General features: G+C 41.8%; 1 protein-coding gene across 4 annotated transcripts in view; it reads right to left on the minus strand.

Annotated features, from left to right (window-relative positions):
- The window catches only part of sema3h (sema domain, immunoglobulin domain (Ig), short basic domain, secreted, (semaphorin) 3H), a 55,035-nt gene that overhangs the window by 15,205 nt on the left and 27,784 nt on the right, over positions 1–12,046 (minus strand). For all 4 annotated transcript variants that reach the window (XM_085443025.1, XM_085443023.1, XM_085443022.1 and 1 more), the window contains exons 6-9: positions 11,149–11,242; positions 10,712–10,831; positions 10,070–10,215; positions 9,130–9,244 (exon numbers count right to left, since the gene is read on the minus strand). In XM_085443025.1, coding sequence (XP_085299151.1) covers positions 9,130–9,244; positions 10,070–10,215; positions 10,712–10,831; positions 11,149–11,242 — 475 coding nt within the window. The remainder of the gene's footprint in view (positions 1–9,129; positions 9,245–10,069; positions 10,216–10,711; positions 10,832–11,148; positions 11,243–12,046) is intronic.

A 12,046-nucleotide genomic window follows, 5' to 3' on the forward strand; every position in this document is an offset into this window, starting at 1 on the left:
AACTGCAGGGAGCAAGGAACATTGACTCAAACTTGCATGGTACCGATAGACACACAAACACCCACACAGGCCCCTCAAAGATAGGGAACAGAAGAGCATGGGTAGTCTGCTGCCTCCAGCGTACCAATTGCTCACTCCCTCTTCCCTTTAATATATCACTTCTTTGTTATTGCATTTTATTTACTGCTTCTTTGAGCTCTTCCTGCCTTTAAATCACAATGTAGATGCCCCCATTTGTGTTATCACTCCTTTTACCTCTCTTCCTGTTTCCTATCACTCCCTAATTCTACTCATATCATCCCTCCATCTTTCTAAACAGCCTCTTCTCTACTTTCCCATCATTTGTTCGAGCTTATCTTCTGCTCTCACATCTTCCAAAGAATGCTTTTCATTAATCAAAACCTTTATCATCTGTTGGTTTACTTTGCATCTCTATGTCTACCTGTTTTTTTTATGGCCTTCATGCATTATTACTCTGGATGATGTATATCCTGAGTACACTTTCATCTGAAGCTCCTCGAAGTTTTGTTCAAAGAAGAGATGAGTCAGACTAAAAAAGAAGGGCATTGTAAGATGCACATCTACACCCACAGAGCTCAATTTTATAGTCACACAGCCACCCTGGTGGAACCCTTCTGAGTACAGATGAAAGCCCCTTTAAAACCTAGTGGAAAAGTTTACCAGGTGATGGGATTGCAGTCAAACAGAGCAAAGAACAGATGAAACTCATCTGGAAGTGCAGCCAAGCTGGCATTGGACTTGTAGTTAGATACACCACATTTGGACAGAACAATACTTGGCCTTGTTAAAGACTAATGCACTACTGCAGGAAAAATACTTTTAATGTTGTAATCTAATGTAATTACATTAGGCTTCAGTCACACAGGTCTATTGGTCAAAAGAGGTAGCCGGTGCTCCACTCAAAACCTCTGTGTGATTGGCCTGGTTGCTAGCAGATTGCCCACAGTTCAGTCGCCTATAGTTTGTACCCTGACTTGTCTGTCAGTAGTTAGCAAGTATTTTTCTAACCACTAATAAACGACACCAAACAACTATCCCCCAGCAACTTGCCAACTGGTGCGGGAATATACATTTTTCCCTAGCAACCGTAGTTACTAGGGAGTCAACCCTGTGCACTGGGGATTTAGCAATCGATTTCTCCAGCAACCACTCGCAACATTTTTCTGTAGCGACCGGTGGTTGCCAGACGATGCCCAAACTGAGCGTAAAAAGTGTAAAAAGTGAAGTATTTCAGAGTCAGTTTCAAGCCAAATAAGAATTTTTTTCCAAGCCAAGACCAGTAACTGTATAAAAGACTTACTAACATCAGCATGCTAACATGGGGTCAAGTGAGATTAGGTAGATTTGACATGCTAACATCCACTTGTTAGCACAATACCTAAACTAGTTTTGCAGGTATTGAGTGAAAAAGTGCTGGAAAAAGAAACATGACTGTTGATTGCATGACAAGAAGTTAGAGATTCATCTGAGTTGTTCAGAGGGAAGGTACGAATGGCTGCACCAGATTTCAAGGCAATAGACTGATTTCACAGAAGCCATTTTGAAATACAATATGTAAACAAATTCGGTTCACCTAAACAGGCAAGAAACTTTATTAACGTCATTAGTAACACATGTGTATACATGCTGTTTCAGGACAAACTGACTGCCGTGAAATATGCTTATTTAGGATTTGTTACTGCTCTGTATAATTAAAACCTGACATATTTCAGTGTGGATCAAAAATGATCAAAACAGCAGGTCTGGCTAGCATCCACAGAGCTGCATCTCCAAACAATGCACCAACTATTATGAATGTAAGAAAGAACAAAGGTTTCCAATTGAGGAAAAAAATCCCAATTTACTTTGTGGTATTTTAAGACAGGTAAAAATGAGGCCACACAGCACGTAAAAGTAAATACATGCATTTTTTTGTTCTGAGTAAACTTAATACAAACTCTGGTAAAACCCTGCAGGGGAAAAACTTGCCTTCTGCTCGAAAGTTAGTCTCCCTTTCTTCTTTGCACCTCAGTGTACATGCAGCTCCACATAAAAATGCAGTTCAAATTTAGAAGACGCAGCCAGCGCAACATTTTTCTTTCTTAGACACTTTGAACAAGACGTCTTAGTTATTTACGGCTCAGCTTGGCAAAACTTCACTCTTATCGCTCCGTGACGAGTTTAAACCTCGACTGATTCAGTGCTGTTCCACCTACATCCCTCGCATGTTTGATTTAGTAAACTGGAGTGGCTTCTAATGTCATTAATCTTTAATAGAGGAGGGATAACGCAACACTCAGACATGCATTAATCACAAATATAGTGCAGAAAATATGAGGTCACTCTGCTTCTATCTGCAAGACGGGCTGACCAGGTGAGAGTGTTTGACCGCTGAAGCAAGAAAGAGTGTTTATTTGGTTTCTTGCTCATGCTACAGTTAAAGACGACAGATTCATGGCTTCTTATCTTTTTTTAAGCACAGCTTCTTTACTCTTTCAGCCTCGACCACTATCTTACACTCCAAGATGTTTTCTTTTTGTCTCCTCCTGAATCATCTTCTCTCCTTTTTCTTTCCATCTCTTTATCTTTTTATTAGTTTTCTCATCCCGTGCTCCTTTCTGCTCAAATCCACCTGGACTTCCCGGAAGCCCTCTGGGTGTATCTCGTTCTCTTTGTTTCTCACTTTCGCTGTCCCTCCCAGTCTCCATCCCTCCCTCCCGCTATCTCTTCTTCCCTCTGTCCCCCCCGTCCATCTGTCTGTCTGGCCTATTTTCTCTGGAGGATTGTTCTTGTGTCTTCTTCTCTAAACAAAACGAGGTTGTTTTCCCCCTGAGGGAAGACAGTCTTGTCTAGCCCGCAGACCTGCAGACCCGGCCCCTGTCTTCTTCCTCCTCCTCCTACCCCTCATCCTAATTGTCTGGCCAGTGCGCCCTCAGGCAAACTCCCATATTCTCCTCATTTCTCCACTGTTTCTTCTTTCCCTCCCTTTTCATCCAGCCACCCCGAATACCAACACCTAGATCGTGCCTCCTTTATGCTCGTCACCTTTCTGCCAACTCCTCTTGTCTCGTCCTTCCATCTTACAGTAATTTGCCAATAATAGCCCTGCCTCCATCTTATCCGATCCTTAACCCTCTCGGCTATTGACCCTATTCCTTCTGACACTCCATATTTCTCACTGTGATACATGTTTTACCCTCTAGCAACAGCTGTTAACTCAGTTTTGCCATCCATGGCCAGACTAAGATGCCAGCTCTCCATCGGTGGTAACAAAGGACGTTTGATACCACTCTCTGTGTCATACAATGTTTTTGTTCTTTTTTTTCGCTTCAGGATGGAATTGCACACCAACAAATATACATTTGAAATCCAGTAAATTACACTGAGTTTACTACAAGACAAATATAGTGCAAATCTCTAATCTCTTTCATCTCCACCTTCAGTCTGCTTCAGCCTTCCCCATTAACCCCATTTCCCTGTCTCACTTCAGTCAACCTTCACACCCTTTTAGATTCACTTCACCTCACTCATCCAATCCTGGTCCTTAGAGGGAAAATATATTTGTGCATGGCCTGCAGCAATTCTAACTCTCTCTGACCATTATCCTTTCCCTCAGTCCTTTACATCAACTTTATTTTTCCTTTCTTCCTGAAAACTTGATAGCGATGGCTGTTACACTAACCCAGGGACTTTACACTCAACACATGCTTTAATAAACTATTCTGTCATTCTTAATATAGTAAAAATGTGAAGAGGGATCAGAGAAGTGATGGCAACAATAAAAAGCTGAATGCGCGAGGGTAAATTTCTGCCTATGCTTCTTCAATTTCCACTTTAGAAGTCTTAACCTTTTGAAATGCTAAAATTGTAACTATTCCTTTCATTTCTCCACATTTTTGTTTGGCCGTAAGAAGAAAATAAAACGTTTTTCTTTCTGCGATTACCACTCCTTTCTTCATCCCCTCTCTTTTTTCTTCATATGCCCTGCCCAGAAGCCAAATTTATTTCCAATGTTCTCTTAAATCAGATATTCCCCTCTCCTGCTCCCTCCCCCTCCTTCACCTTCTCTTGCACAGTGTTGCAGTAATAACCCGTTGATGACAGCTTCCACATCCCTCCTCATCTCCCTCAGCCCATCTTTCTTTGTCCTTCTCATGTCTGGTCAACACCACGTGCTACAACCTCTGCCCTCATCCTGCCCGTCCTACTAGATCCCCCTCCTCCTACCCTTCTTTTGGCCATCAGCCCAGCTCCTCACTTTCACTCACTTTCTATCCATCTCCTCTTTTTTTTCTCCCTCTGATAAACTGGGCTTCCTTTCAAGTGTTTGCAGTCAAGCGATGATGGATTAGTAAGGTTCAACGGGGGAGTCAAATCTGCCTCAGCATCATAAAACATGTTTTCCTAACCAGTTTGAACAAATGGCGTTTGTCGACGAGGCAATTAAGCATTAAATAGTGGAAACACATTTGTCAGATTAACCTGAAAGGATTGGGAAGGCTTGGCAATATGTGCAACTGCTTAACCGTCACTTCATATACGGAGGGAGACAAATCTTTCCCTCTAGTTTATCTTCTGACCTTTTTCTCCATCTGATGAGGTCAAACAGACCCGGAGAAGATACGGCTGACCCAAAGAAAGGTTAAGGTCATTTCAAAAACGTCCAATATATAAAACATCAATCTCCCAGAAATGTCATACTTGCTGTTTCTGGGTTGTGGCTCTCATACATCACTGATGTTTTTTGGATCGCTTACAACAGCTGACTGTTCAGAAGGTCATCGTCGTCATCATCTCAAACTCATTTTAAATTATATGTGGATTTAAAAAATAATGAAATCTACATTTGAGCTTGAACAAGAGGCTTACTTGGCTGATGTGTTTCTCTGTCTCTCGTCACTGTCATGCTTTTATACCATCCACAAACTCTCCCAGTGACACTCTTCCTCCCCTGCACTTTTCCTGTCTGTGGGAAGCGTACGGGTGCTGCCTTATGTCTGAAGCACTGACTCTTACGCACGCAGACAAAAATAGACGAGGAAAATGGCTGAGAAAATCGAAGTAGCTCCAGTGTCAGGACACAGAATCCGGCCACAGAGGGTTGCCTGTCTCCAGCTCTAAAACCTCATAGCATGACTCTCCTCCACAACAACAACAACAACCACAACAGCGGGGAAAACAGCACTGCACGGTCCTTTCCTGTGAGGGACTCGGCTTCCACTCGACTGTTTGATTCTTTGAATAATTATGGTTAAGTGAGGTCTGATTTTTGTTTTTCTCACACTAGCGTGGTTGACAACAAGAGCTCAGCATTAACACTTACACAAGTGAACAAAAGGCCCTAAAGCTCCAGACACAAAACAACTGAACAATAAATCCAAAGCAGTCCGGTGCTGTGAGTCAGTCCTCGTGGCAATTACAGCCCAAATGCTTTGTCCAAAACAAAGCCAACTCTGAGGGTGTTCAAAACCCTCATAGAACATCTGAGTCAATCCCGACAAAACTATGCTAAAGGAACAAGAGGTGAATCAGCAATTTGCAACAAGTGCTTTGACAAGCTTGTAGAGCAACACGTGCAGCTTTGATCTGATTCCCCTGCCTGTTGAGTGACATGACATGTGTTACAGAACTGCTATGAACACAAAAGGAAATTGATTTTCTATAGCTGGGCTAAGTTTAGATCCAAAAATGTAGTATCAGGAAAAGTTCAGAGCTCAGGTTCAAATAAATCCTTCTCAGTAAAGGTGTGGAGAACTTCATCATGGTGTTTAGAATAAAGGCGCCAAGGTTAGAGAATGATTGTGGTCAGAAATGCAAACATTTGCTTTACATTGGAAATGGTAAATGAAGAGTGGCCGCCAATCCATCCACCCCAACCTCCTCCCTGTGCTGATTTTGACACTCTGTAATAGACATGGGGCATAAAGTAAATTAAGAACTACACTCTGCATAACTCAGTGGAAATATGGTACAGGTTACAATGAATAATATGAAAAATTCTATCTATACTATATATACATATATATCAAGATGTATATAAGTCTATCTCCGGCCATTTGTCTAATCTGTTTCAACACTGCACAGGTCAGCGATGAAACAGACTGGACTGGAATTATCTTGTGAGCTAGACTGAGATCATTTGCTAGTGAAAATATTACAGCTACTAGAGGTTTAGCTTTGTCATGCTACAGTATCATTTTTCGGGTCTCTCTTTTTTAATGGAATATCTGGAATTGTGCGAACGCTTATTATTTATCTATTCATTGCCTTTACAGTGTTAAGTACTCATAGTGTTACTTAAGATGGTACTTTTATGGATTGTTTATACACTACTCTGTGTTTAATCATTGGTTATTATTAAGCTCTGGCTCTCTTCCACAGTGTGTTTTTGTCCCGGCTCCGTGCCCTCTGAGCTGCAGAAGGTTTCCTCCTAATAAAAGAGTTTTTCCTTCCCACTTTCCCAACATCTTTACCTTACAATATAAAGCACCTTGAGACAGTCGTCTCAAGGCGCCACATAAATACATTTGGATTGAACTTAATGGGTGTTTGACTGTTGTTAATATATTTCTTTTGTGCCTTACAGAATTAGCAAAAGTGAAAAAAATGTTCAACAAAAAAAAAAATGTATGCAAATAAAAGCACCCACACGCAGCCTGGTGTCACCCTCTGCTCTGGAGGGACCAGCAGAGCGTCGCGAGTTTATGGGATTTGTAGTGTTTCTATGTGGCAGAGCATGGCATAAACACAACATTGGCAGCATTCTTAACACGATGGGTTAATCTCCTGTATATGCAGGTCGTGGTTTTGTATGTGTGTGTGCTGCTGAAGTGTTTTCACAAACAAATTTGTATGCAGCCTTATCAGATGTTTAAAACATGGCCAGAGGCATGCTGGGTAGAGATGTTTATGCTCTTGACAAGTCTGAACTCTTTTGTATACACAGACAGGCAAAGGCTTGAGTGTCTTTGTGTGTGTGTGGTAACAGCTGAAAAACAGTGTGTGTGCTTTCAGGTGTTTGTTATTGTTGAGCGTGTGTTTGTGTAATGGTTGGACTATGTGAAGGAGTGTAAAATTTACTGTATATGTTAATGTACTGTATACATTCACGCAAATGGTAACTCTCTGAGTGAGTTACTTAGTTTACTCTAAGTGTGCTCTGTTTACACAAAGAGCGGAGACGAGTAACCTAAGCAGAGACAAGTGCCAACCTCACGCTGTCCCACTGTTACCATATGTCAAACTGCGTGTTTCAGATTTACACCTTTTTTCTTTTCCTAACAAATACCTAATCCCCTAAGGGCCGAGCAGGAAACACAGTGGCTTCATAAGAAAGAGAGTCTCAGATGATCTGCTCGAAAACAGGGTGGTGCAGTGAAAGCACGCCGGGCTCGTAACTCATGGATCAAAACATTTCTTTGTTAACTGTTTGTCTTGGCAGTTGATTAGAGATTTCAAACACTCGAGGAACTCCATTAGCAATTTAGTGTTCTTTGGGTAAACTCTCCCTTCCAAGAACACCCATGAATTTCAAACTCCAAGCCTCTAATTTTTAATGCAGACTTTTCACAAAAACCTTGCAGTCTCAAGAGTATTAGGTTTGTGGGCTGAAGTCAGGGCCAAGGAGGAGCCAGTTTTCTGCAGAGGAGTGTTTCACACTCGATACAAGCCCACTTCTTTTATGATGGTGGAAATTAGATAAAGGAAGCAAGTTCTAGCTCTCATTCGGTTTCCTCAGGAATCCAAACATCTGTCCGTGGCTCAAGGATCTTCATCTGGACTGTTATTGCAGACACACCCGTGTTAGATGACATTTAATGAAGACCCAAAGCCATGGCCTCTGTAATTCATTGGCAGCAGAAATTCAAAAATATTATTTATTCAACAATTAATTTCACTTTGTTTATGCAGCACACTGCGAGGTTTATGTGTGCTAAATGTGCAGTAAAAACAAAACCGATTTGCTTCATCCTCCTACGCCTTCCTTTTTTTAAAACCTCACCATGCTTTCCTCTTTCTACCATCCACCCTTTCCTTTTCATAACTTCCAATCAAAATATGAAATGACTAATTCTGAGCTGTATGGGCAGAGGCAACTTTAAAGAACATAATCCCACCCGCCCGCCACAGAGGACTAAAGGTGAAGTAGGAGTACATGAATATTAAGTTTCTACTCAAATAAAATAGGGAGCTTAATTTGTAAAAGGCATCCTCTACATAGTTTCTGTACTCTCCACCACCAAATTATAATGGTAAAGATAGAGATACCCTGGTGCAAGCATCGGACCTACTGCTACATCCCCTACTGTGCGGGGAGCTAGCAGTAGCAATGAATTAACAGGCTGTATCATCAACTGCAGTTATTTACTAAAGCTTTCTACTGAGGCACAGTTACATCAATGTTGAAATGTTGATGTCTTCTATGAATAAATAAAGATTTCTGTAGTAAAATATTTAAATCGCTAATATTGTAGCTCCGATCTCAGCTAAACATAATTTCCTTAGAGAATAAAGTATTCTGATTCTGATGAATCAACCCAGTTACTGTGGTGGTGTCTTTTAATGATGTTTTAAAGCTTGCTGATTGCCCATTAACATTAATGCCACCGTTTTTTAAGAGAAACTCAGAGTTGTGCATCTGCACATCTGTGAGCGACAAATTCACAACGGCAGCGTCCAAGTTCACAAATTCAGCATCTCGCACCTCTCACAGACCTGCTGCTGCACGCACCCACACTCAGAGCTGACCGGAGCACTCTGATGTGAAAATCCTCGATAACGAATAAAGCCATTGCAACGAATGTTGCCGTGGTAACCAAGACTGAGGCACGAAGACAAACCCAAGGTGACCGACAGGGCTGTTGGTCACCGTGGTAACAGTGGAGCTATGAAGGCATTTACTGAGGCAGTGGTTTTTAAGTTTCCTTAAGTGTCTGCGAACTCACATGAAACACACACACACACACACACACACACAGGCTGAGTGCCTGAACTCAATTCCTCTTTTATGAAACATTCAGGGACAGACCTTCAGCTGTACGACCAGCGGTTAAGACCTGTCGGATGTGATTTTGTTTTAGCTTTAATGTGATGCGTTTTGCCTTTTGATGCTTTCATGTGTGTACTCACGGAGCTGGTCGAAATGTGTCTGTAAGCCATCTGGTCCTGGGACTGAACAGACCATTCGAGCCTTCTGGAAAGTGCTCCACTTATTAACTAAACTCCTCTGGCCTCCGATGTCGTTCTACATGAACATTACAAAGAACTGAATTAGATCTGCTATGATTACAGAAGTAGCAAACATACAAACATTGCATATTTAAGCTGGCAAAAAAATTCATGCACACACAGTAACATTGGCATGAAGCTCGCCACGCTGCCAAGACTGCTTGCAATTATGGACAATGACTCCCACCCCCTCCATAACACACAATGTGAAGAGCAGTTTCAGCAACAGGTTCCTTTAACCTCGCTGTCTGAGGGACGTTACAGGAGGTCGTTCCTTCCCGCTGCTATCGGGCTCTTTAATTCATCCACTTGGGTCAGATCACACATGTGGAACAGAATTAATCACACCTCACCGCACCCTGTCACTTTTGTACATGATGACATATATTTGAGCACATGCTTTTCCTTTGATATTTATACCTATATCTCTATATTTATCTATTTATCTTAATATTTATCTATCAATATCTCTGTTTCTACACTCTTTTTAAACAAGTGTTTGATGTTTATTGTATATTTGCTGCTATGACAACTCAATTTCCCTCTGGGCTTTATAAAGTCTCTCTGATTCTAACAAAGCCATGAATGTGCAAACATGTCCACACAGAAAACACACACAACAGTGGAAGACGCAGTGATTGTGACAAACATAAACAGTCCCTCATACATTTCAGTGATACACAGATACACAGTTGCCTGCTCTAACACACACACTGACCAAACAGCACGTACATACCATCCCATGGAGGTAAACGTGTTTATGTAAGCTACATGCAGACGTGTTCTGATGAGTGTCCAAACTGCACAAACCCTATCTATGCCAAACAAACATGTCGCATACCTTGCACACACGTGCCACTCTGGAGTAGAGCACCTTCCCAGCAGCACCTTCCGCCTCCTGAGCGCGCTCGGTGAAGAACACGTAAACCTTATCATCTTCTGGATTATCAGTTTCAGACAACGGCGCTACCCGCACAAACTGGGCATCTGGAGGAAAGTACCACAGACACACACACACACAGGCAAATTATAAGAAATCAAATGTAATACAGTCCTACACTGATACAAATGTAATTTGCAGCGCAAGGAATAGAGAAAGAGCAAAGGGCTGATTAGGGAGAAGTCGAGTTTCCAAACAGCAGGGAGTCAGTATATATCGCCTTGTTATCAGCAGCAGACGTCGATACACAGGAGCCTGATAAAACACCAACCGGGTGTGCAGGAGATGATTTTAGAGATGCTCAAAGATATTCAGTCTACTTCAGAAAATTCAGTTCACAAAGTACACACACTGAATGTGCTGCACATGTTAACCGTGACTTGTGATGTTTTCTTGGCGGAGAATTTGACAAAATTTTGTGTTTTAGTGATTGTGTTATCGTAAGGAGCACATTCTCAACTAACTTCTAATGTCAGACGCAGTTCTGAGTTGTTCAACACAAAGGTAGACTTCAAAAAGGAAGTGGTGCTTTTCTGCTCTTACCCTGCAGCCAGGTGGAATCGTACTGCTCAGTGCGGATGACACGACGGTTGCCAAGACTACGGAAAAAGGCAGAGTCCCGGCTCATGAAGTCTGAGGTGATGCCGGCATACAGCTCTCCATCTACACAGAATACACAACAGTATTCTCATCAGTAGTCATTGAAAGACATCCAAGTCATGGCTCTCCTGTTTTAGACATCCTCTAGAAATTATATATAACTTCCACAGTTTGATGAGTTTTATAACAGCAAAGCATCACTTTTGCTACAAACACAAACCCATTTTCCATCTAGTTTTTCTTTGATAAAACACCTAATCATGCACATTTAGATGATTCCTTTCCACCTAACAGTTATATTTTGTTGTAGAGAAAATAAAGTGCATGATGGTGCGTGTACTGTTTATTAAAGGTGAGGTTTAAAGAAACAGTCAACTTACCAACGACTGCAGAGGCCGTTTTCTGGAATGGATCGTAGGGACATTTGCCTTTCCCGCACTCTGTCTGGCCGTAGGAGAGAGTCTGATGCTCTGACTGTCAAAGAAATCACAGACGTCACTCACACAGAAAGAAGACAGATCACAAAGCTGTCCTAATTTATATTGCAATCTCAAGTAGTTTATCCACTGATGCAGCAAATCATCCAGAAGCATCATAGTGGCGGTTCAGGTGGTAGAGCGAGTCGTCAAACAATCAGAAGGTGGATTAATCCCGACCTCCACCTGTCCGTGTGTCAGAGCATCCTCAGGCAGGATACTGAACCCCGAGTTGCGCCTGATGTCACTGTGAGTTTTATTTCTACAGCACGTGTAAGCAACAAAGTAGACCAAAGTGCTTTACAAGATAAAACCACAGATCAATATAATAAATACAGCAGAATAAAACACAAAACAAACAAAATGAATAAATATAATATGAATTATTATTATGAACTAAAACAAAGACAATGCAACATAAAAAACCTACACACATGCATAAAAAGTACCAGTGCATGTAGCACCATTTCAGCGAGCCCAACTACCCTGCCACACATGCACTCAGTGAGCACCTAACTGAGGGTAATCGGGCTAAGTGGAGGGATTTTAAAATGTGTGAAGCTCAATGTTAAACCAGTCAGCACCATCGGCACCTCTAAGAACCATGTCTGAACCTCTGCTCTGATCTTACATGGTCTTTCATGGGATTAACTGTTCTCTGACACACACACACACACACACACACACACACACACACACACACACACACACACACACACACACACACAACTAAGTGAGATGAGTGAGAAACTTCAGAACCGGCAGCCTATTTCTGGGAAAAAACGATAACCCACATGTGTCA

The sequence above is a fragment of the Copadichromis virginalis genome, linkage group LG20 (assembly GCF_057382275.1).
Source record: "Copadichromis virginalis isolate Kocher_CV1m ecotype Utaka linkage group LG20, C_Virginalis_male_GT1.1, whole genome shotgun sequence".
Taxonomy (NCBI): domain Eukaryota; kingdom Metazoa; phylum Chordata; class Actinopteri; order Cichliformes; family Cichlidae; genus Copadichromis; species Copadichromis virginalis.